Here is a 27345-nt window from a genome sequence, read left to right as displayed (position 1 = left end):
TTGCAAGGGAGGCTGGAAAACAGAGTCTAGATGTGAGCCTAGAAACAAAAAGGGAGAGGTTTGTTCAACATGAGGCTGCTTTCTAATAGAGTGTCTAATGTGATGTATTTACTGTGAGAACCTGCGGATCGGAAAAGTGTTAAGTGTAAAGTCTTGCAATTACATCAACATATAATAAAATCAAGTTGGGGTAAAGTAACTGTATTATTTATAGGAAGAGACGTGTTAAATTCAGTACTGAGTATGATCACCTAGTATGCCCAAGCACTGTTCTAGGTCCTGGATAGAGAGCGTCAAGAGATACAAAGTCCCTTATAGCACATTTTTAGCACCAGGGACCAGTTTTGTGGAAGACAGTTTTTCCATTTTCTGGGGTGGGGTATGGTTTCCAGATGATTCAAGTGCATTACATTTATTGTGCTCTTTTCCCATTATTATTGCATAGTAATATATATGAAATAATTATACAACTCACCATAATGTAGAATCGTTGGGAGCCCTGAGCCTGTTTTCTGCAACTAGATGGTTCCATCTGGGGGTTATGGGACATAGTGGTATTAGAAGTGTGTTGCTTATGTCCAGTCTACTCCATGATCTTGTTTCAGTTGCTGTCACTGCAGAAAACCTTGCTTCACAAAGATAGGATGTAGGAAATGGGAGGAGGCTTTTCAGGGTGTTCTGTGACAATCTCAGGATCTTCTGCCTTGACTTTAATCCAGAACGTATGGAGATTTGAAGTTGTCTCAAACACACTTTTAAGGCCACCGTCATTTGCAGTATCAGGCATTTGATCCTCTTCTAGCATGGCTAAAGTCCATTCACCTGGCTTATTTGCAAATGGGTCATGGATCTATTCCTTCCCAGTTCCGGGGACTTTTTTGGTTGGGAAATAATACTCAAGCTCTTCTGAAAGCAGAGATGGGTGCTCATGCACCAGCTGTGAGAAAGAAGGCCCTGACTCCATCTCTTTCAAAATTTCTGCTAACGTTTGAAAGATGTCAGAAATTCCATTGTTCACTCGTCACCCCCATAATTCCAGTTTGGCTTTGAATGCAGTCACTTGATTTGCTGACTTGAACACAGTTGTTGTTCTCCCCTGAAGTGACAGATTGAGTTCGTTGAGCAGGTTGAATATGTCACACAAGTAAGCAAGTTTTGCAGCTCAATCTGTGTTACTGAAATGTGTTGCCAGGGATGACTATTTGTCTACAAGAAATCTCTGGAGTGGCTGTCTTAACTAAAAACCTCTGGCCAGTGATCTACATTGGGAAAGCCATCTCACTTCTGTGTATAAGAGAAGACGTGTGCTCAGTGTCCATCTCCTCAGAACTGCACAAACATATGTGAGTTAAGGGCATGTACTTTAATGTGGTTGATAATTTTAATCACATTCTGAAAAATATTAAGTACACATGACATTTTTTGTCTAGCCAGCACAGCATTTCTGTGTGGATGACACAGTGCATAGACTCACATTCCCTACCTTTGACTGAGGTAGGGAAACCAGAAAACTGTCCCGTCATGACAGCCACTCCATTCGTGTGTATCCGGACCCAAAATGACTAATTCAGTTTTCCTAATATATAATCATTCAAAGACTTGAATAGTTCTCCAGCTGTGATGTTTGGCAATAAAAGTGCACATAACATATCCTCATGCACATCCTCCTGCAAATATACCATACGGAAGCAGATACTGTTGCCTCGTTGTCAGTATTGGTAGACTTGTCATCCCAGATTGCGTATCACGGTGACTCATTAATCCTAACAATTGTGCATCAGTATCTTCTGCCATTTCATCAGTTCATCTAGTTATGGTGCTAGCTGAAAGGAGCCATCTTTTGAACTGCAGCCTCTCCTAAGAGTTCATGACAGATGCCCTCAGCAGCAGGCAGGATCAACTCTTCACCAATAATAAAGGGATTCTTAGTTTTAGCAATGAAGCAAGCCACTAAGAATGATGCTGTCAGTGCAGACACATTTGTTGAAGTGATAGTTTTCAACAATTGCTACTGTTCATTATGTTTACGTTTTTTTCTTTTAAAAAACTAACGAAGGGTGCTTGGTCACTATGTGGCAAAGCAGTTTTGAAGGTTTAATGGCTTCCTTGGATAACTGGTCACCACACATTGTACAGAGAGGTCTTGGAGAATGTGAACCATCTGTTGCAGTGAACCTGTAATTTAAGTAGGACTCTTGGTATTCTCTTTAAGTGCAGCTTTCTTTTTGTTGGCAGTCTTAGGGTCTTCTGCTGTCTAATCATTGGGTCTTTAACCCTTTTCAAAGAAGCTCTCTGATGACATTTGTTTTTTAACTCGTTTTGGCTAGGCTTAGCTTGTGGGCTTACCAAAACTGTGACAGAGACAAGTGTGCAGTGTGGGAAAGAGGCATGGATGGAAGTATTAAATAAAATAATGTGTGTCATGTGTGTGCCACATGCAGACTAAAATAAGTGGCAGATTTTGACTTAAAGCCTGCCCCCAGATGCAGCTGTACAACTGAAGTACATCAACTCACTTGCTACTATAAAGCCTGCCACCAGATGCTGCTTGTTACTTGCCAGTCAGAGATAGGGTTTTGATATGTGTCTGGAAGTCATTGAATTATTATGGTGCAGTCAAACTTCTTTGCTAATGAATTTGCTACTATTAATTTGTTAATTTGCTAAGGTTAATTTGTATTTCCGGCTGCTCCCAGTGCTACCGTCACCACCCCAGATCATCAGGCATTAGATTCTCATAGGGAGCATGCACCCTAGATCCCTCGCACGCACAGTTCACATTAGGGTTGAAACTCCTATGAGAATCTAATGCTGCCGCTGACCTGTCAGGAGGAGGAGCTCAGGTGGTGACATGAGCAATGGGAAGCTGCTGTAAATACAGTTGATGCTTCCTTTGCTATCCTGCCTCTGCTCATCTCCTGCTGTGCGTACCGCAGCTGGATGGGGAACCCTTCCTTACAGAGCTTCTTGATTATGGAGCAGTGGAAGTAGACAGTTAGTAACAAATTAAACAGACAAATAGTTAAATAATTGTAAATTGTAATAATGTGACGGAAGCAAAATTAGGGACAGTGCTGTTTTAGAGAGGATTGTCAAGGAAGGCGTTTCTGAGAACATAATATTTGAGCCCAAAACCAAAGAATGAGAAAGATTCAATTCTCCAAAGCCAGGAGAAAGGTATTACAGAGAGACAAAAGAACAAGTTCCTGGTACAGAGGATAGGAACAGCCTGGGGTGTTTGAGAAACAGGTGAATGTGATCAGAAAGAAGAGAGTGGAACCAGCAGCATGGAGCCAGGGACCAAGGGCAAGAACTTACAGGGCGTTAAGATGCATTATAAAGATTGATGGTCTTACTCTAAGGAAAGTGGAAAATCAGGAGAGTTCCATGTGTAATAGTTTATTTGATTTACATGTGTAATAGTTTATTTAGGTTGCTAAGTAGAGAACAGACTTGAGGGATAGATCCAGAGTAGAAGACTAGTTACCAAGTCCAACTTTGTCGTGCATCTGCCTAATAATTCATGTCCTCGCCCACAAACAACCTTGGCCAATCAGTCTTTATAATCTTAAGTTGAATTTAGGCTGTTTTAAAAAAAGAGTATTGTTTATTGGGTTGTTTTTGCAGGTCATATGGCCCATCTATTATTGTGATATTAATATAAATGGAATTGCAAAAACAGTTTTTTCTAAAGTTTTGTTTTTTAAACTATCAGTGCTATCACTGTTCATACAAAGACAAAAATAAATTTTCAGTTCCCAGAACTGGCATTTCTCTCAGCATTGCCTGGAATGAGTTGTAAAAATGACAAATGTTAGCCTTCAAACTAGAAAACAGAGTATCAACTACATTCCACAAAAATTGTAGAAACAGGCACGTAAGGCTGAAATATTCTAATCAAGGAGGAGATAATGAGTATTAATTATGAATATAATTAAGCATTATTCTTAATAAGAACGATATAATGAATAACAAAAAGTCTAGATAAGAGGTCATCAAGGTTGATGGAAAAATAAGGAAGATACGGGGGACCTCGTCAATACCAATGAAACTGCTTGATGGAAATAACCAATTTTAGCAGTGTTATGCAAAACATAGCTTTTATTGCACAGTAGGTGTTAAATATGTATTTATTGAAATAATAGCTATATATCTATTGAGTTAGATGAGGAAACAAATTTCTACCAGGAAGTGTCTTGGTCCAAATGATCTGTGATGTCCTCATTTTTTAAATGGAAATTGCTTACAGTTTCTTTTTTTCCTTTTTTTCTAAAAAGATTTTTAAAATCTGTTTTCAAAACAGCTTTGCAAAGGAATCTGTAACTTGTTTCAAAATTTATTAACACTTTCTAATAGTGTCTGTAATAAAATAAGTCTAAATAGCTCATGCGATCAGATTGTGTAGTATGGCCAATCCAGGCCTCTCAGTTTCAACAGATCAGTTCACATAACTGTTTGACAAAGCAAGAAACAGCAACAAAAACAAAACGTTTAATAACGATAACTAAACTAACAATCAGCCTGTAGTTACAGGTTTTGCATGTCCAGGCACACAGACATACAAAGAAATACACTTAAATACACACATGCATATTAGCACACATAGTCTTAATATCCAGAACTAACCTCTTACAGAAAGAATGCTGCTTTTTATATTGCAGTCCTGAATTGTTGTTGAGCAATGTCTCATCAAATATTTCTAACTCTAAAAGATTTAAACTTAGAGCTGATGCCATGGTAGTATAAGAACAAATACATTTCCCAATCATCTTTTAATCGTATGCCACGTTCCTTTAACATATAGTCGTCGATGCCTTCACTCACTCATAAGTCAAAGAAACCTCAACTCAAAGTGACAAGGGCTACAAGGGTGTGTATTATTTCAAAAAGCGAAAAGCCCAATTTCAGGTAGTCAGGAAGAATAATAAGTTCAAGAGATCACCATGGTAGCTGTAATTAATAACAATATATCCTGTAATCTACTGGAAAATTGCCAGAATGTAGACTTTAAGTGTTCTCACTATGCAAGAAAATGATAGCTACATGAGGTAAGACATGTGAATTATCTTTATTTAGCCATTCGACAATGTACACACATACCAGAACATCACATACCAAAATATCACATTGTACACCATAAATGTAAACAATTTTTACTTATCAAATGGAAAAAAACAGTATAAATCTTGGAGAAATGCAACTCCAGAATAAGTTACTCTATAAATATATACAATGACTATGCACTTGTAATAATTTAAAATTTAAAATTTTTTAAAAATAGGAATTTATGTGTATCAAATAAGGTAATACAGTGTCTCAGTGACATCATTAATGATTCATGGTTCTACACACTTTCATTGTGCTCATCATCACAATTAGCCTTTTCTTATATTAACACCTTCAACATTGAAAGTTGGCTAATGCGTGATTCCACAACGTCCAATACAAGCATGACTGCAATAAGAGCCAGAACAATGGTATACACCTTGTCTCTATTACGAGGAAGACTTTCTCAGAAGCTTTCTAAAAGGCTCATCTTGATATTTCATTGACTGTATACCTGCCTCAGAATCAGTTCCAGAAATGAGAATGAGACCACCACCAGTTTGCCTTTTTACCGTTAGAAAACGTCTTAGACTCATGAAACAGCAGGCCTTCCCTGAAATACGTAAATAAGCAGAGGACAGGTGGCTGAGCCTGGGCTTGACTGCGAGGAAGATGAGGAGAGTGGGTGTCGAGTTGACAAACTAGAATACTGAGGAATGCTTTGAAAGTTAGCATAGTATGAAATGTTGCAGAGAAAGATTTGATGAAAACAGGATTGTTCAGTCAGCCAAAGGAGAGGAGTTCTAGATTTTACATCTTAATTTGTGCTTCACATATTCTAGTTAAAAACTGTGTTACTACACTTTACAGAATGTTTTGAATCAGCAAAGAGGATAGTATCTAGAACACAGGGAAATTGCCCCAAACCTTGAATTACTGATGGATACCTTTTACAAGAACATCTATTCTCCTGTTATGAAGGATAGATCATATAATTAATTTAATCATTCCACCTATGGAGTTATAGGTAATGAGTAAGATTTTTGTCTGATAATTAGAGGCAGGAGTGGCATTAGAAAAACAAATTTTAATTGTGTTTTTTGTATTGAGAAAAAAACCTTGTAGTAATACTAAATTAACATTTCAGTCCCAACATCATTATGCACTTTTTATTTAATCATTTACTCTCCCCTAATGTGTTTTTAAAGGCAGATTTCTGGATAATTTAATGATGTATAACTTAAAATCAATGTTAAGTAATAAATGTAGAATGGGACTAATTGTCTTTTTCTCAATTTTTAAGATCCTGACTTTAAGGACCTTGGAGCTTTGAAACCATTACCAGGTTGGTAAAATAGATATTTCATACTGTTCAGTAGACTTTGCTTTCTGCTATGAAATACACTTTTGGTTTATTATTCAAGATCCATTTTTGTGTGTTTGTTTGGCATTTTGTTATTTAGCGTGTGAGTTTGAGATGGGCGGTTCCGAAGGAATTGTGGAGTCTGTACAAATTATGAAGGAAGGCAAAGCTACTGCTAGCGAGGCTGTTGATTGCAAGTGGTACATCCGAGCGCCTCCACGGTCCAAGGTCAGTCTTAAGATGAAACCCACACTTGACAGCTGACGTGAGAAGTGTCTATAACGTGCATTGCTTTGAAACAACTGGACATGTCTAATACATTTCAGAGTGCAGTCATCATAGGTTATGATTTCATTTTGATTTTTGAGATGTAACTTGTCTTCTCTTGACCAATCTAAATTTGATGTCATAAATAGCAGTCTAGAGAGTGAGTTGAATAAATTATTTGATAACCTAGACAAGAGACTTTAAGGTAAGTCAGCCTCTCTGAAACGTGGATTGAAATGGTATGGAAGAGCCGTGGTTCTAACTATAATCACACTTATGCTCTTATTGTCAATATCTGCAGTTGGTTGATTTTGTAAACGAAAGTTATATCTGTAGAGGTTTTTCTGGGGCCTACAAAATCATTAATACCTGGCATGTAAAATACAAGTGTGGCAAGGGCTGGCAGCAATGGTAACAGGACCTGGGAGATCCTGTGCCCATTTGAAGGAGACAGGCATGACTTAGCTGCCTGTGAAGCTCCGTGTGGTGCTGTTATGAGAAAATGTGGGTCCAGCATTATCAAGCCCTGCATTGTTTCTCATAACTTGCCAGAAATCTAGGTTTTATGTTAATCACCCTGATTTTTGAGGGTTGGCAATACATTGTAAAAATTAAAAGTGTTACATGTATTAAGCTAAGTCTATTGTGGGTCAGATTTTGACACAGACCCCCATTTTGGAAACATTTCCATGGAGCAACTATGTTGATTCTGTTTATGGAAACATCTTCCAAAATACAGAGGATGAGTCATTTTGTGCCAGCAGGTGTCATAGAACTAAGGTGTTATTTGTTCATTCTCCTGCTTTTGTTTTTATTCCTCAGTTACAAAGTTGTAAGAAAAAATATTGACTTACTAGATTTGTAGTCATTTATTTATTGAGGCTGAAACTGTGTGTTATTTAATTAATTGATTTGGTGACTCAATAAATTCTCAAGCCCTCTGCTGGAGACATGAAAAAGCATGCCAGGCCCTGTTCTCAGGTGTTTCTGTTTAGCTCTTAGACAAATATGTAACAGAATAGTCTAAGCAGTAAGGTTAGATCATTGGGGTATTTGTAAGGTATAACAGAGAGAGAGAAAAGACCCCTTACACCAGGTAGGGTAAGTCAGTGGTAGACTCGCACAGCTGTCAGTATCCTGGTGAATCTTCATGAGAAGTATTGTGTGCGGTAGACAAGGTGAGAAGGCTGTCCAGGCAGAGGGAATAACATCTATAAAGTCATGGAATCATAAAAGAGAAGAGAGTATGCTTTTTCAGGATTTAATGTAATTGCACGCGACCAAATGAAAGCGTGGATAGGGAGGTGGTGTCGATTTTTCAAGCTGAAGTGTTCTCCAGGCCTCTCTAAAGAACTCAGCCTTCATCCTGAGTGCTTCAGTGACATGGAAAAACGAAGCAGAAAAGTGCTATGACCGGGTTTGCATGTTAGGAAAATTGGTTTTTCCCGCAACGAAGAGACAGAGGAGTCAGCACTGCAAGCGGAAGACCAAGTGGGAAGCTGTGGCGGTAATCCCAGTGTTGGAAATTAGGCCACGGTGGTCCAACGTGAGGGAAATGTTAGAGAGAGAGAAGATAGAATTTGGTGACTGGATATTTAGGCTGAGGGGAAAAGAAGAGCCACTTTTTTTGTTTGTTTGCTTTTGTTTTTGTTTTGTTTTTGAGACGGAGTCTCATTCTGTCTCCCAGGCTGGAGTGCAGTGGTGCGATCTCGGCTCGCTGCCACCTCTACCTCCCACCTCAAGCAATTCTCTTGCTTCAGGAATTACAGGCGTGCACCACCACACCTGGCTAATTTTTTTTTTTTTTTGTATGTTTATTAGAGACGGGGTTTCGCCATGTTGACCAGGCTGGTCTCGAACTCTTGATCTCAGGTGATCTGCCCGCCTTGGCCTCCCAAAGTGCTAGGATTATAGGAGTGAGTCACTGCACCCAGCGAAGAACCTCTTTTGAGGGCACTGGTATTTCTTCACTTGATTTTTTCTTGCATATGTCTCTAGGGTTCACATATAAAATGGAAATGTGGCACCTTTCCCCCAACTTTCGGTTTTTCTGCTTTGTTTCTCCGTATGTCACTGAAGCACTCAGGATGAAGGCTGAGTTCTTTAGAGAGGCCTGGAGAACACTTTAGCTTAAAGAATCGACACCACCTCCCATCCACACTTTCATTTGGTCACGTGCAATTGCATTAAATCCTGAAAAAGCATACTCTCTTCTCTTTTATGATTCCATGACTTTATAAATGTTATTCCCTCTGCCTGGACAGCCTTCTCACCTTGTCTACCGGACACAATATTTCTCACGAAGATTCACCAGGATACTGACAGCTGTGCGAGTCTACCATTGATTTACCCTATCTGGTGTAAGGAGATTTCAGAGATCACGCTCCAGCTTCCAGCTTTGATGCTTGCATTTCTCTTTGCCTCTGAACAAATCTTAGAGAAAGTTGATTGCATTATGAAGAAAGACAGTTATTTTTCTTCTATTTTTTAAGTCCAAAGCCTTTGCTCACATAAAACCATAAAAACCTACTACCTATATTACCAGAGAGCTAGGTTGCAGCTTATTATGCTTTTTTCGTAAGACGTGGATTGACGTGCAAGGGCTATTTGTTTTTCTTAAACTCTACGAATGGAAAATTTTTAAAGACTTTTTAAAAAACAGGATCATATGTGCCCCCAGCTTACTGTCATAACCAGAACGTTTGTCACTACAGTCTTAAGGAGAAGGTTTTCATGACAGTATAAATGCACACCCTTTTTTTCCAGCTGGTAAATAGACTGTCTTTTGTACAATTCCAGAGCAACAATAACCGATGTACCTGTCTGTTACAGAATGTGGCATTCTGTGACCCAAAGGGAAAGCTGCCTGCAGAGCTGGACAAAGATGGCTCTATTGTAACAGGCTTTCTCTGTTAAATTAAAGGTTAGAGGATGGGAAGTGGCTTTGAATACTGTGGAGAAAAGCAAGGACTGGAGATTACTGCCTATGTGGACTTTCTATTTTTATAGAGTTCCTAGCAGCTTATGAGAATAGACTATCAAAGCGCAAGTTAAACTTGAAATGGCTTGTGGCGAATATTTGAATGACACCTGGTGACTGAACCATATTGCACAAGGAAGGTGCTGAATAGCTTACTTGACTGTATTAAAATGTATACACATTATTTACGACTTTTCCAGCTTTTGACAAACAGAAAATATAATATCTGATGTCTCCTTTACTAAAGAATATTAATCTAGATGGTCCCGTTTAATTAGAATGTGATTAATCTAGATTTCTTAGAATTTGGAAAACCAGAGGCAGAAAGAGCCGGGCGCGGTGGCTCAAGCCTGTAATCCCAGCTCTTTGGGAGGCCGAGACGGGCGGATCACAAGGTCAGGAGATCGAGACCATCCTGGCTAACCCGGTGAAACCCCGTCTCTACTAAAAAATACAAAAAAAAACTAGCTGGGCGAGGGGGCGGGCGCCTGTAGTCCCAGCTACTTGGGAGGCTGAGCCAGGAGAATGGCGTGAGCCCGGGAGGCGGAGCTTGCAGTGAGCTGAGGTCCGGCCACTGTACTCCAGCCTGGGCGACAGAGCAAGACCCCGTCTCAAAAAAAAAAAAAAAAAAAAAAACAAAAAAAACAGAGGCAGAAAGAACCTTGTTACTGACTACGTCATTTAAAAGATGAATAAACTGAGTCAGATAATGAAATTCAATGTGAGTTGACAAAGGAGTGTAGACATACGCCTCTCTGAGCAAATACTATGGCCTCCAATTCAGAATCTGGTCTGGAAAATAGCCACCAGAATGAAATGATGGGAGACCCAATCATGGTAACTATTAATTTCATGAAGCCTGGACCGTATTTATCTCCAGACACCCAGTGCCAAGCACAATGCCTGTGATTCAATTAAAACTCATGGAATAAATAAACTGATTATTTCTTTTTTTAAAAAAGGATATGGTACCAATCTTCAAACATTTGAAGGACTGTCACATGAAACAGGAATAAAACTTAATCTGCAGGAGTAAGACTTTTAAGTACCACCATTTATTTGAAACTTTGAAACTAAAGAAATAGCTTTTAATGTAACACAGAGAAGCCTTTTATTTTAATAACAGACATTGAATGAGATTTCACCAGAGGAATCCAAGCAGAGGCTGGCAGAGATTTTGAATAATAGTTAAAAGTCAAGTAATATTTTGGCACAGATAACATGAAAGTCATCTGAAAACCAAATTTAATGAATCTATGATAAGTGACTTGCCCAAATATTTGGCTAGTTAGCAACAGAGCTGGAGCAAGGTTAACATCTCCCAATTCCTGGCCTAGTTTGCTCTCACAAAACCACATTCTTTGAGGAAATGATCAAGGTTTTTAAAAATTAATTTTAAACTATTTTTAAAATTTATTTTTAATTGACAATGCTTGTTTATATTTATGGGCTATGGTGTGATGTTTCCATCATGGAATGATTAAATCAAGCTAATTAACCAATCTGTCTTCATATTCTTATCATTTGCTAGGACAGGATAAGGGACAGGTCAAAATATGTATAAAATACATAAATCAAGGTAATTTAATGTTTAATGTTTTTGGATAATAAAACTCTAGCTTATACAGTTTACTCATTATTTCATATTTAAAGTTGACTCAGTTTGTTGTTAACTAATTCAAAAATATTTTCAGTCAAATTAAAATAAAAAATATAAACACTTGACAAATACAGTAAGTATCTTACACTAAAATTGTGATAAAGGTGTTAAAGTTACTTATCTAATGAACATAAATTTCCAGCTCCAGTTCCTGGGATTGTGAATATGATAAATTTGCCTTTGTGATTAAGGTTACCAGTCAGGTGACTTTGGGTTAATCAAAAGGTTGATTATCCAGGTGAGCGTAATCTAACCACACGAGCCCTTTAAAAGTGGAGCAGATTCTTTGGATGTGAATGAAAGGGGAAGTAAGAGAATCAAGGGACTGAGAAATGTGTTCTAGGAGTGAGGGTGACCCCAGTAAGCATTCCTCAAAAAAATAGAGAACTTGGTCCCAGAACTGTGAGAAACTGGATTTTCACCCTCAACTGCCCTCGCCAAAGAACTCAGTACTTCTTACCTATAGAACTATTAATAGTAGATAGTAAATGGGTGTTATTTAAAGCTGCTAAAATTGTGGTGATTTGTTATGGAGCAATAGCATATTAATACAATAAACCAAGTGTAGTAACTGTAATTGATAAAAAGATAGGCATTAAGAGTTCTGAAGACTGAGCCTGCTTTTATCTCCAAAATGTGAGAATAAAATTTGGCAAACAAAGTAAAAATTTTAAATAGGAAGGTAAATACCACAAAAATTGTACAGTTCAAGTTTTTTAAAATAAAATGTCATTTTTATACTCTCATCTTTCGACAGCTACTCAGGTGGACTTTAAGTATTTTGGTACTTGTTCATATATGCCAGAAAATTATTTTTATTGTTATATCAGGAATTGTTGTGCTGTGCATGTATGTGTGTGTGTGCTTGTGTGTTAATATTTTATAAAGCATTAAGATGTTTTGGTTCCTTATCCAAAAATAAAGGGAGTACTGATGCCCTCCAATTGGAATATTCTGCATAAGTTTATAAACCTGGCATGTCTGGGCAATAATAAAACAGAAAATGCTGGCCGGGCGCGGTGGCTCAAGCCTGTAATCCCAGCACTTTGGGAGGCCGAGATGGGCGGATCACGAGGTCAGGAGATCGAGACCATCCTGGCTAACACAGTGAAACCCCGTCTCTACTAAGAAATACAAAAAATAGCCGGGCGAGGTGGCGGGCGCCTGTAGTCCCAGCTACTCAGGAGGCTGAGGCCGGAGAATGGCGTGAACCCGGGAGGCGGAGCTTGCAGTGAGCTGAGATCCGGCCACTGCACTCCAGCCTGGGCTACAGAGCGAGACTCCATCCTGGGCTGCATGCTTTGTAGAATATGGTTTTATTTATAAAAGTGTCTAGTAGTATTGAAACCATGTACGGCGTTTCTCAGACTGTGACAGATTTAATTTTTACTTATTATGGAGAAAACTGTTCTGGCAAGTCATAAATAATTGCCTCAAATAATGTCTATTTTCTGTATATCATTTTGATATGAGGGGAGGGACCTGGTTGAGCAGTTGGTATTAAATTCTGTTTGTGAATATATTACTTAGTAAATTGTTAGCGAGATTTATTTGCTTTGCATATAAAAAGGGGTTCTGCTTTCCATGTGACTTGAAAAATAGATATTACTAGAAATTATGTATATGTTGTGAAGTTTTCCGTGTCCTGGTCAATAAATTATCTTGTCAGCTCCAACTCTCTATGATTGATTTAGAAGAATGCATCAAAATGATTCACTGAGAAGAGATGATAATCTGTTTTACTAGTATTATATATTACTCTGTTTATCATTTTCTCTTTTTTTTCAGTAAGTGACTAACGTACTTTCTGTAGTTTGCTACATTAAATAATTCTTTCTGTTAGCATTATTATGGTACAAGATTTAAGCTAATGAGATAGTCATTCAAATCACAATATATAGAGAGATTTTATATGGCATATGCTAGTGTTAGCATGGGAAAGCGTGATCACTTCCTCTGGCTAATGGAATTTGGCTTTTGTCCTGACAGCTCTGGACCCAGTAAAGTATATTCTCTTTTTCTATATGATAAAAAAATCGTTGCTGTCACTAGATCTTAGGTAAGCACTATTGAATGCTTCAGAAGTGATTACCTGGAATCTAGTGACTGCAATGATTCACTTACTCTCTAATTAGTGTTCTATTTAATGAGAAGGTCCTTTAAATATAGAAGATACTTAGGTAGCAGTGATTGCACTTCATGTACAAATGCAAGACCATCACCTCATACGGAAAATATAGAACTGTCAAATGAAAAAAATATAAGGCCCATATGCAAACTGACTTTCTAACTGTAGCAATATTCTTATTAAAATATTTCTGTTTTTAAAGAATTTAAAACAGCCATTTATTTTTGAGGGACACATTTATTTTCTATAAATTTTATTTATAACTTGATAGTCAACATCTTTTCTAGCTCATTAGGAAACGTGAATAGTTTTGATTTGCTTTCTTGTTTTATTACTCATTTTATTTTAGCTTGTTTTCTTTAAAAATATAACTTTCTTTCTGGGCTATAAGTCTGTGAGCATTTAAAAACATTACATAAGGCTGCACAGTGTGATGAGTGTCCAACTGTTAGGCAGATCTGACTTCAGTATCAGTCTGTTACTTAAGTGACATTACTATGTCACTCTGAGAAAGTTACTTAATTTTTGTAAACTTCAGTTCTCTTCATCTTAAATGATTATAACAAGTATCTATTGTTGAGAGATTTGAAATGATGTATTAGCAGTGTCTTAAGCTATCGTCAATATAACACACAAACTTTCTTTTCCTAACAATGAATAGTATTTTGAGGTGTGTTTCTACATGACATGCAGTGTTAGAAATTTTAAGTAATTGTTGAAACGCGTTAAGCCACTGAAACATTTCAACTTGAAAACATCAGGTGGTCTAATAGCTTTTTTGTGTTAGCCAAGCAATTATTTAAAGATTTTTCCTCTTGTGGGCTTAGTACTTGGTTTTTATAACTTTGTAAGGCTATTGGGAGAGACGCGTCATTTCATATTACACTTCAAAGGAGTGGAAAGCACTCTTTACTTACCCTAATCTGTGTTCTCCTGCTTATGACAATGTTTACTTCCAATTACAATTGCATCTTTTTTGAGAGCTGATAAACTTGTTGAATTTATTGCATAGTATTTTAGAGTATAAGTACATACTTGAATTTTTGTTCCATTTAACCATTTTGTATAATACCTAGATTTTACTTTTTATTTTTACAGTGTTTTCAGTTTCTTTCCTTTTAGTCAGAACGGGGCAATGTGACCTGATGAAAAGAACCTTAAAACCAGAGTTGGAAATTTTAATCCTCTTTAAGGTTCCCACATTAATTCACTTATGGTCCTGAAGCAAGTTATTTTTTTTCTTCTTTGCTTCAGCTTTCTAATAAAGGTCATCTGGAAAAAAAAATCTTTTTTTAAGTCATGTTAACATTTAAAAAACAAACGAGTTAGTATAAACTTGGAAGTCTCACATTTTTAGATGCATATATACCTTCTTAAACTGGATATTTCTGAAATTCTCGAATAATTTTAGAAATGAAATATGTGTTGGGAGGAGAAATCACAGATGGACTGCATGAGTAATATCTGAGTTTTAGATAAAATGAAACAAAGGAATAACCTGGGCATACCGAAAATGAAGGCCTCAATGGGGCATGTGTCTCTTATAAGGCTGTGGCAATGGCCCGTAATTTAAATCAGCATCAAAGTATTTGGAAATTTTAGAATAACTTCCAACTTCAATGCGACAAATTGCTCATATATGAAAATCGTCCTGCCTTGCAAAGCATAATACAACTCAGGTGCTTTCCGCTGTTGTTCCGTTTGATTCATTTGTGCACATTTCTCTGATTTTGTTCTTTCTCATCAAATTGTGTCTGCATTTCCTCATTTAGAACTTCACATTCTATTTTCAGAGTCTTACAAGTCTGCGACATTTTGTCTTATCCTTTTATGTCATAATTTAGATCTATATTATACCTTGTTTTGAGAATGATTGCATATCATTTCCACTGTATGTAATAAAATAAGACTATACTATGTCATTATCCTTATTTATAATACTTAAATGTCTGTCATATAGGCGCATAATAAATATGAATGCTGAACAAAGGAATTCAATAAAGAAAATGAAACTTCCAGTTAGTTAATCATTCAGAAACATTTCTGGAGTGTTTACTCTGTGTAAAATATGTATTAATGCTTAGAATACAAAAATGTATACCACTGCTTCAGCTTTTCGGGAACACAAGTTTATTAGAAGGGACCTGTAACCTAGAACTATGACTTTAAATATGTTCAAAATCACATAGAGGCTACAGAGGTTATGTCTGCTGTGATGGGGGAGTGGGAGCAGTGAAAACCTTTCCTTGGATGTGCAACCGTTGAACTAACTTTTGACAAATCAGGAAGAGGTTCCTAGACAGAAGATGGAGAATGACAACTTCATGTGAAGCTAATGTCATGTTCATAAAGGGTGTCTTTTTTGAGAATGGTTACAATGTTAGAGATAAGAAGGATGTAAATTTGCTAGTTGATGTTTTTAGACTTTTTAAAAATTATACACGAGTTACAAATTTTAGCTAAAAGACTGTGATTATTAGATTTGTTTGTTAGAAATATAACTTTGGCTAGAATAAACTAGTTTTATTAGAGTAAACTTTGGGGTTGTAAGGAGAATCTGCATCTTGCAACCATCCAGGCTGGTCAGGAGAGTGTTGAAATATTATAGAAGTGTGAATGGAAATGGAAGACAAGTAGTTTAAAGGGGAAATTGACAGGAACTGGTGCCCTGTTGAGTAAGAACATTGAGGACAAGAGCTACATTTTCACTAATTTAAATAGTGGAATTATAAAATTTAGGCTAGACATACTGGATCTGGAAGAAATTGTCTTATGAGTTTCAGATTTTACAAAATAATAAAAAAATACGTAGAGAGTGATGAAGGAGATAGATGTTTGATTGAATGCCATGTCTTTAGTTTATATCCATGCTAAATTAAGAAAAATGCATTTAAGAGGAAATAGCATGTAGGCATTCATATTAAAATAAAATGTAAAACATTTAGGAGATATCTGTATGAAAGATGTGTCTTTATTAGGAAACCATTCTAGGTATCCCTTTCACAGTGCATGGGTCTTTTGGCTTTATGTAATTTCCATTCTTTGACATTGTATCTTACTGTCATGGTTTAATTGACACACATTTTCAGCACTGGCCCTCATTCTTTTGTTCACCGTGATATCCACAATGCCTTGAATAGTGTCTGCAACAATCATAGGCAAAACTGTGGATGCCACTGAATCGATGGATGCATGAACAAATTACTTCTTTATAGACGTGTATTTGGTTGAATGAATTCCTTGTGATTTTGAATGCACATTAGTAAAGAGTCAAATAATGCCTGTTGATTGAAAAGCAGTACACCTAAGGCAGCGTAACGTTGTGAAAAGAATTATGGACCAGGAAGTGAGGATGCTCACGTCTAATTTTCAGTTTATACCATCTGAGTCTGAGCTTCTTCATCTGAATATGACAATAAAATGGGCCACTTTATAGAGTTGTTGGAAGTATTACAAAGTAACATATAAAGAAAGTTGCACAGTACATTTTACTCATAATTTTTATTTATGTAGCTTAGCTAAACAGCTTCTCTGTATATGCCATGAATGGTCAGAGACTAGCTTGGCCTTTTTATAAAACATTATACTTCGCCTCAAAAATGAAGCAGTGTATTTATGTCAAATAACCTAATTAAACAAACCAGAGACTGTCTTTCAGTATCATTTCTGTTTTTCTTTGGTATTAATAAAAATCGCATATTTTTTGTACATTTTTGGAAGTAAAAGGAAGCCATGGAACTGAAACACGAATGTATCAGGAATACTTCAAATACATTTTGCTAATCAAAGTAAAACAGTGTGTAAGTATGCAAAACTAATAACTGATTTCCAGTAAGTTATGAGAAGACATAAAGCAAATTTGGGTAAATACACTCAGCTCTAGAAAATGGTGCATTTAAGTAAAGAAAGGATAATAGCATTTGAAAAAAATATTAAACACAATTTGTTCTCATTGTACATCTTCCTTCTATTCACAAGGGAAAATAGTAAGATTGATTGCAATCAGGATTGTCTTGTGAGACTGAAAAAGAGAAAATAAATTCTGGTACTTACTGATGTACATTCATATTTTGATATGTGGAAATTATTTTACTTTTGTTTTATAGATTTACTTGCGCTTCTTGGACTATGAGATGCAGAATTCAAATGAATGCAAGAGGAATTTTGTGGCTGTGTATGATGGAAGCAGTTCCGTGGAGGATTTGAAAGCTAAGTTCTGTAGCACTGTGGCTAATGATGTGATGCTACGCACGGGTCTTGGGGTGATCCGCATGTGGGCAGATGAGGGCAGCCGAAACAGCCGATTTCAGATGCTCTTCACATCCTTTCAAGAACGTAAGATTCTCTGCACTTGACTGTTTTTCCTTCATATATGCCATATGATGCCAGTTTCATAAGCTGTTAACGGTGTTTTCTTCACACAGTTTGAGCACAGCAGGCTGTTCTCTAATACATCGTTTAAACCACTAAAGTCCCCCTTTTTTCATTTTGATCCATGACAGGAAAGAGTTACATATTACATTTTGCTTTGTTATTTCAACATAGGCATCATAGCCTTTCCTAAGACAGTTCACGGTATTCAGCTGGGAAATGATGAATTTCATTTGTCTTTGGTTTAGCTCTTACAAAGCCTATGGAACTGATGCAGCAGCTTCTGATGAAGTTTGGGTTTAAATTTTTAAAAACCTGCATAAAAATATTTGGTAGGTTCTTTTTAGTAAGCTTCTCTTGCAGGCCCATTTATTTCAAATATATTTGTGACCTCAGAGTTCCAATTAAAGTAGGTAAGGAGAGAGAATTGCTTGGGTAGATAATAAACGGGAAAAGTTTCAGAAAATATTTAAAACAGCACAATGGGTGCTATCCAGAGTCAAGGGCAAATCAAATAAACTTTAGAAAGTTATGTTCTAATAAATAATGAGTCATACTAATAGATATATTCTGAATATTTATCAGAAACCCTGAATATTTCATGTGTTACAAATTTATGGAAGTGAAAAAGAATTCTGAGAAATTTAGCTTTAAGAAATAAGTACCTGGTGACATTTAAGAAATAAGTACCTTCTTGAAAAGAAGAACGGACACTTTGAAAAGAACATTCATGTGGCCAACAAGCATATAAAAATGTTCAACATCACTAATTATTAGAGAAACCCAAGTCAAAACCACAGTGAGATACCATCTCACACCAGTCAGTATAGCTGTTATTTTATTTATTTATTTATTTATTATTGTTTTTTGAGATGGAGTTTTGCTCTTGTTGCTCAGGCTGGAGTGCAATGGTGCGATCTCGGCTCACAGCAACCTTCGCCTCCCGAAGCTATTCTCCTGCCTCAGCCTCCGGAGTAGCTGGGATTACAGGCATGCACCACCACGCACAGCTGATTTTGTATTATTGGTAGAGACGGGGTTTCTCCATGTTGGTCAAGCTGGTCTCAAACTCCTGACCTCAGGTGATCCGCCCGCCTCGACCTCCCAAAGTGCTGGGATTAGAGGCATGAGCCACTTTCCTGACCTCAGAATAGCTGTTATAAAAGTCAAACAGTAACAGATGCTAGTGACGTTGTGGAAAAAAAGGGAACACTTATGCCCCGCTGGTGGGAATGTAAACTAGTTCAGCCACTGTGGAAGGCAGTTTGGCAGTTTCTCAGAGAACTTAAAACAGATCCACCATTTGACCCAACAATCCCAATACTGAGTATAAATCGTTCTGTCATAAAGACACATGCATGTGTGTGTTCATCACGGAACTGTCCCCAGACTATTCCCATAACAAAGGCATGGAATCAAATGAGATGCCTGTCCATGTTAGACTGCATAAAGAAAATGTGGTAAGCTTCTCTTGCAGGCCCATTTAGTTTTAATAGGTTTGTGACTTCAGAGTTCCAATTAAAGTAGGTAAGGAGAGAGAGTTGCTTGGGTAGATAGTAAATGGGAGAAGTTTCAGAAAATATTTAAAACATAAAATAAAAAAACGGGTGATATCCAGAGTCAAGGGCAAATCACAGAAACTTTGTATTGTGGAATACTATGTAACCATAAAAAAGAATGATACCATGTACTTTGCAACAACATAGATGGAGCTGGAGGCCATTGTCCTTAGAAGTCTAATATAGTAACAGAAAATCAAATACCACATGTTCTCACCTATAAGTGAGAGCTAAACATTGAGTCCATATGGACAGAAAGATGGGAACAACAGACTCCAGAACCTACTTGAGGGTGGAGGTTTGGAAAAGGGTGGGGATCATAGTACCCCTATTGGGTACTATGCTTATTACGTGGGTGATGGAATAATTTGTACACCAAACTCCCCTGACACACATTTTACCTGTATAATAAACCTGCACATGTGCACCTGAATCTGAAACAAAAGTTGAAAAAAAAAAACTGTAAATGAAAAGAAATAAGCACCTTGTATTTCACAACTATGTATTTTTGTATTATTAGAAAAGGCAATACAATATTTTTGAAATTTCAATGATTTCTCTTATTGTCAGAAGCGGAGCAGCCAATACTGTTTTAAATTCATAAATGTTAAGTGTGTTAGACAGTTATTTTGTATAACGAATAAATAGTTTGGGCTTTAAATTCCCTTTTAATTACCCAGTTGGGGAATTTTAGGACACCAGAAATACTGAATGTCACTCAGTCTTTCAAGTCTTGACACCATCATGTAGTGTGCCAAACATCTCCCCCAGCTTTATGTCGGATTAAAACAGTATGCTGTGATGTATTTGGTTCAGTAGTTGATTAAAATGTTAGAGGTAGTGCATTTTTATCCCAGCAAAATATTTGAGGAAAATATTTTCATTTTATTGACAAGCATATGTAACTCAGGCTACAAGACAACACCTTTGGTGACTCACTGCTGATTGATCTACCAAATTCAATGAATTATTCCTTCAGTGAGGGAATTTCAGGGTTCTATATTTATTCACTATTCTTATCAGTCTTCAGGAATAACATACCGAGAACTCGTATTTAATTTAAATGATAAAAATATGAAAGGGCAAGCTAATATATTAAATGATATAGTCAAGATTTTAATAAATAACAAAAATCTGTGATTTTTATCCAAAGTATGCCATAAAGTATAATAGAGATATATGATAAAAGCATTATATTTCAGAAATCAATAACATAGAGGAACCCTGATGCCCAGGACGGTCCTGTGGTCTTATTTCATTCAAACTTAATGTGAGTCAATACTTTGATTATGGCTGATAAAAATAATCCTATAAACGATATTAGCCTATATTAATGTTAGTGGAGAAACAATGCAAAAAAAAAAAAAAGGATTTTAGTCTTTTGGGAAGCTGCACCAATCAAAATGCAAAAGGCACAGTCTGTTCTTTCCTATTATTAGTGAGGAGAGTAATCACCTAGAAGAGGCTGACAAAGATGTAATTCCAAATAGGAAGAAACGTTTACTTTAGGATTTGTTGTTGTTCAAAATGTGATAACTACCTCAGACCTATATCTCATGGGTCTCAAAAGTAAGATTTATGTTTGAAAGTTACAGAGAAACTTTTGAGTACAATTTAGGGGAAAAATGTTTGTCTTGTGAGTCGTGATATTCAAAATTTGAAAGAATGCCTATGAAGGACATGAAATATGGTTAGATGGGTGATTGGATCTGAAAATGGATTATTATCTGGCATGAATGGTATAGGGGAGTCATCTATGTAGGAATAGCTTGAAAGACTGGCTAACATCAAAGATCCCTTTCAACTCTGAAAATAGATTAAGTTCTATGAGTCTTTAAAAATCTGCATAGATAAGAAATGGTGAACTGTATATATGGTGCATATATTATTATAAATATGTCTATTTGAGATTATAAAAAATAGAGTTTCAATGCATGTGATTAAATTATGTCTGGAAGTCATTGAAGTGGGCTGACTTTTCAATGACTTGAAAAGACACAGGGTGTTCTTCCTACAGAGGCACCCATCCCAATATGTTCTTTCACAGTGGACAAATAATCACTCTCTTCAAATGATGAGTTTTACGACAGCATTCTCTGTGATCATCTCATAAATGTACAGTAAGTTTCCACTGAAACAGGTTTGTCCTTTATGTCATGTTACCATCTGTGTTGGTCTGAATGGTTCTGTGGCACCCCTTCAAAACGTCATATGTTCAAAATCCAGTTGCCAAGGTAAGGGTATAAGGAAGTGAGGCATTTGAGAGGTGATTAGCTCATAAGTACAGCTCTCGTCATAGGCATTAGTCCTCTAATAATAAAGAGGCCCAGAGAGCAGCCTTGCCCTTTCCACCATGTGAGGACATAGCTAGAAAGTTTCATCTGTGAACCAGGAGATGGATCGTAAACACACCAAATCTGCCAGCACTTTGATCTTGGACTTCCAAGATCATCCAGAACCTTCCAACATCCAAAACAATGAGAAACAAAATCCTGTTTGCTATAAGCCACCTAATTTATTGTAGTTTGCTGTAGTAACCCAAACAGACTAAGATGTTGCCTGTGTATATTTGTCATGATGTTCTACTTTTTACTGCATTGACTAAAATTGTGCAGAATTCTATCATTATTTATACCTAAGATCAAAGTTATCCTGTGATGAAGTACATGGGTATAGAGTGTCTTTATTCATTGAAGTGAAAGTATTCCACGTAAGAGATGAAAACTTCAAAACAATAGAAAAGTGGACTTCAATCAGTGCTACTACTTGTCAATGGGTGGGCAGGAATCATTCTAAGGGTACTTAAGAGGAAGCAAAGAGACTTTGTTTAGGGAGTTCAAGTTCCTCGATGGTATTGCTTTATTCAATATTAGTGGCTGAGAGAGAATTTTGACTTAACCTTTTTGTAGTGGCTGATGACTTTGGTTCTTGTAGATGGTGATAGTTATACAAACTATTCATATATTTTTCTATATGGCTAATATATACAATTACATTAATGTATGTTAGTGTATATATAATCTAATATATAATTATACTTTTAATATGTAACTATATATGCCTAACATATAATTATACACATCCAATATATGCCTTATATATGTATATATAGTTACATGTATTATCTAACATTTACTCCATTCACACACCCATGCAGTAAAAGTTGGAGGTAGAAAATCAGTGATCTGCCTTCGTCTTATTCAGGTAATAAGAAAGTACCTGGATATTTTTCCTGGTGCCTACACATTTATAAAATAGTATCCCCAGTTCAGTGGTGAAGTGCTTAGAGCGTGCTGGTGCCTGAATGTTATGTCCCTTCAAAACTAAGAGGTTGGAATTTTTAATGTTGTTTACAAGCCATCTAGTCTATGGTATTTTGTTCTAGCATGCAAGTGGACATACACAGAAAATTTACACTGATATGTGGGCATGTTGCTGTAACAAATACCTCAAAATATGTGGCAATGGCTTTGGAACTGAGTAATGAGTAGAGGCTGGAGGAGTTTTGAGGTCCTTGCTAGAAAATATTTACGTTGCCATGAACAGACCATTAAGGCTGATCCTGGTCTGGGTTCAGTAGGAGAGGAGGAGAATCTTGTTAGAGAATTCCTAAGTTATTCTGAACAGAATGTTTATAGAAATATAAATAGTAAGGGTCGTTTTGATGAGCTTTCAAATGGAAATGAGGAATATGTTTCTAGACAGTGGAGGAAAGGTCATCCTTGTTACAAATTGGCAAAGAATTTGGCAGAATTGTGTTTGTGCTCTCATGTTTTGTGGAAGGTATTGCTTGTAAGGGATGAAATTGGGTATTTTGCTGAGAAAATGTCTAGGCAAAGTGTTAAAGAACGTTTGGCTCCTGACTGCCTGTCATAAAATCCAAGAAGACAGAAAAGATTTAGAGATGGAATTACTAATCAAAATGGAAGCAGAAATTAAAGATTTGGAAATTCTCAGTCTATTCATATTGTAAAGAATGAGAAAACATGCTTACAAGGAAACCCCAAAGGTGTGGCCAAGCAGGCGTCTGACAAGATGAATGTGGATTGGCCAACTCGGTGGAAATCAGGACCTATTGCTGAAGTCAGTGGAAGGATGACACTGAAGACATGTCAGAGATCACTGCGCTTGGCCTCTCAGCTCAGCTCCAGAGGGCCCGTGTCTAGGGGAACAGAGTGAGTTGAAGGAGAAAAACCACTGTCCACCCCTACCTCGTATCTCAAATTATCTCAAACTTTTATCCCAGCGCTTTCTGGCAGCAGTCTTCCTCACTGCACCAAGTGGAGCGTGCACATTTTGATCAGCAAAGTTGTGGGGGCATGGCTGCCTTCACCTACATTTCAAAGGATACTTGGGACCCGGGCAAAGAATCTTTGCAATGGGACGCACTGCAGAGAGCCCCCACTAACAATGGCAAGCCGAATCATGGGGTGGGGCCACCCCCGGTCAAGACCTTTAGCGACAAGGACATGTGACTTCAATCTATGAAGGCTGTGGCTGTTCAGAAAAGCAGTTGGGTAGACCTCTACCCCAGTGTGTTTAAAGGATAGAACACTAAGATAAAATTCTTTTTTTTTTTTTTTTAAGATGGAGTTTCGCTCTTGTTGCCCAGGCTGGAGTGCAGTGGTGCGATTTCAGCTCACTGCAACCTCCCCCTACCGGGTTCAAGCGATTCTCCTGCCTCAGCCTCCCAAGGAGCTGAGATTTCAGGCATGCACCACTACACTAGGCTAATTATTTTGTATTTAGTAGAGACTGGGTTTCACCATGTTGGTCAGCCTGGTTGCGAACTCCAGACCTCAGGTGATCCACATGCCTCGGCCTCCCAAAATGCTGGGATTACAGGTGTGAGCCACTGTGCCTGGCCAAGAAAATGATTCCTGAGTCTCAAGGTTATGGGCTTGCTGGGGACCTGCTACTTCTTTCTTATGTCTCCCTTTTGGACTGGGCATGACTGTCCTATGCCTGTCTCATCATGTATTTTGGAAGGTTCATAACACATTTTAATTCGTAGATTTACAGCTTAAAGAGTGATTTGCCTCAGAATGTATGCCTCACTCGTATCTGCTTTAGATGAGATTTTGGACTTAAGAGTTTTAAATTGACACTGAAACAAGACTTTTAGGGCTATCGGGATAAAATGAATATATTTTGCATGTGAGAAGGTCAGGGATTTTGGGGAAGAAGTTAGGGTTAGGGTTAGTCTGAAGGTGATTTCACCTCCAAATATATATGGTGAGATCTGCATCTACCCAAGGTGATGATATTGGGAGGTTCGACCTTTGTGAAGTGATTACATTATGGAGCAGAGCCCTTGTAAGTGAGATTAGTGCCTTTATAAAAGAGGCCTGAGAGAAAACCTTCACCTCTTCACCTCTTCTGCCAGTGAGAGTCCAAGATAGTTTGTCCATGAGGAAGCAAACCCTCAGCAGACTCCACATCTGATGGTGCCTTAATCATGAACTTTCCAGTCTCCAGAACAGTGAGAAGTAAGTTTCTGTCAGTCATAAGCTGCTCCCTTTATGGCATTTTTAGAGCATGCTATGGTTTGGTTTCCTTGTCTCCACCAAAACTCTTGTTGAAATTTGATCCCCAGTGTGGTGATATTGAGAGGGGTAGCCTTGTGGGATGTATTTAGGTGGTGGGGACATATACCTAACAGCTTGATGTTGTTCTGGTAACCAGTGAGTTCTCACTCGCAAAAGACTGAATCTGTCTTCTCAGGAATGGATTCGTTTCTACGAGTATGGGTTATGATAGAGCCAGGACGTCCCTCAGGTTTTTCAGCTCTTGTTTGCACATGGCCACTTCCCCCTGGAAACTCTCCACTGTGCTGCAATACACCATGAAATCCCTCACCCAAAGCCGGGGCCATGTCCTTGAACTTCTCAGCCTGTAGAACTCTGAGCTAAATACGTCTTTTTTTTTTTTTTAAAAAATAAACTACCCCAGTATACTTTTATAGCAGCACAAATTGAAACAAGACAGAGCGTATTTGATAATATCCTAATATCTGTGAGAATTTCTTGTGTGGGGACCATAGGATATTTTTAGGGGTTAGAAGAGAATTTAGAGATCATCTATTTCAATTTTTCACATTTTCTGAATTCAAATAGAAAAAAAGGGTTCATTGAAGTTAATTGACTTTCCCCACACATCCTTAACCCCATGCTTAATGATTTGTTAACAGAACTGAGGCAAGAATTAAAGACCTGACTCCTAATCCCATGATTTCTCTTGTGAATATCTTTGCTACTTTGGAGATACTTCTGAGACAGAACTCGAATGTTCTAAAGAGGATGATGATGATAATGATCATTAAAACACATAACAGTTATTCTCATATGTCAGCATTGTTTTAAGTGATTACAGACTGAATTTTGATTCGTCTGTCCTATCTGCTGCATTTTATGCCTACATACTCTGCTTTCACACTGTAACCATATAGCATGCCACGCTTACATGGCTTTCAAGTATTAGACAAAAGTGTACTATAACGAGGGGTTTCTATTCTGAAATATGCTCATTTGGGTACCATATGAATACATTTTTAGCCATCATAGTTTTACATTTGTATCTGAATAAATTATAGGAAAAGGAAATAATCAGTGTATCAAGGAGGTATGAAATTCTTACTAAAAAATTCATCAGACTTTTACCATGCAAGTGCACATTAGAAGCATTTTATAAAGCCTGTGTTAAATGCCAATATTTCTAACAAAATTAGTCTAACACCAGTAATGGGGAGAGCATAAGGGCACTGAAAAGGGTAAGTATTTACTTGCAACTAGGCTTGAGAAGCACCACCTCTGCAGCTTGCTCCCATAGGCATAATACTGCTGCATCGACTGACTTTGCTAACTCTTCACCTCTGCCTCTTTCAGTTTTGTCAAAGATTGCTGCCTGATTTATGGCGTCACAAGGCTGTTGGCTGCCCAGCTAAACTTTTCTTTCTTTTTTTTTTTTTTTTTTTTTGTGCTTCAGAAAAATCATATACAGACTTTATCCTCTAAAGCAATTTTGAAACCCAGGGACAAGACAAAAAAAAATCAATATTATCACCGAAAGAGAACTCTCTTCTTGCCTAGGTGGTAGCCTTAGTAATAAGCTAAATGGCATTTTTCACTTGAATCACCCAAAATGTATAGTCTACAATTTACCTGGTGAAGAAGAGCACATGCATGAGTAATCCAAAAAAGAAGACAAAACATTTAAGTATTATCTTTAGCATATATTCTTTAAGAAAGAGTATTTAACATTTAAATGTATTTTGAGGTTAATAGTAAAAACAATTATTAATTAATCAGTAATTTAGTCTCATAGATGAAGAAGCCACAAATATCAAGAAACATATTTGCAGATTAAGAATTCATCCAATTTGAGATATGCCATACCTTGGATAATTCTTACATTGATTATTGAAGGTGTGCTGTATTTTACTTTGTGATTTCTTATATTGTTACATTATATATATTCTTATATTTCTTACATTTATATTTACATATAATATAATTTTATATATAATTGTTACATATCATATTTATATATTTATATTAATATAGTATATACTTATGTAAATATATATTTATATATACATATAATATAATATACAATATATAATATATATTATATGTAATATATATTATATAAATATATATAATCTATGACTTTTCTTATATTATTTAAGATTTCTTATATTATTACAGCTTTACACCTTGGCATCTTTTCTGAAAATTCATTGACCCTAAAGAATACTGATTTTAAAGTAATAATTGTATTTAGAATAATTTTAATTTTAAATACACTTATAGATAGTTCATAACCAATTGTAAGACTGTATATTTGAATAACTGTCCAATAGGAAAAAATAGAGACCTTAGTGGAATATGTCCATTTAAATAAATCACATGCTAAGTTTTCTGAGCCAATCTTATTCTGTGTTTAGAATATGAATTTGCAGTAACTGGAATG

The 27345-nt window shown here is 36.8% G+C and overlaps 1 protein-coding gene across 1 annotated transcript in view; it reads left to right on the top strand.

Annotated features, from left to right (window-relative positions):
- The window catches only part of NETO1 (neuropilin and tolloid like 1), a 120951-nt gene that overhangs the window by 67286 nt on the left and 26320 nt on the right, over nt 1–27345 (top strand). The window contains exons 5-7 of the mRNA XM_025365347.1: nt 6350–6391; nt 6510–6637; nt 17551–17779. Coding sequence (XP_025221132.1) covers nt 6350–6391; nt 6510–6637; nt 17551–17779 — 399 coding nt within the window. The remainder of the gene's footprint in view (nt 1–6349; nt 6392–6509; nt 6638–17550; nt 17780–27345) is intronic.

Source organism: Theropithecus gelada, chromosome 18, assembly GCF_003255815.1.
Source record: "Theropithecus gelada isolate Dixy chromosome 18, Tgel_1.0, whole genome shotgun sequence".
NCBI lineage: Eukaryota > Metazoa > Chordata > Mammalia > Primates > Cercopithecidae > Theropithecus > Theropithecus gelada.
This window is presented reverse-complemented; position numbering and strand designations above follow the sequence as displayed.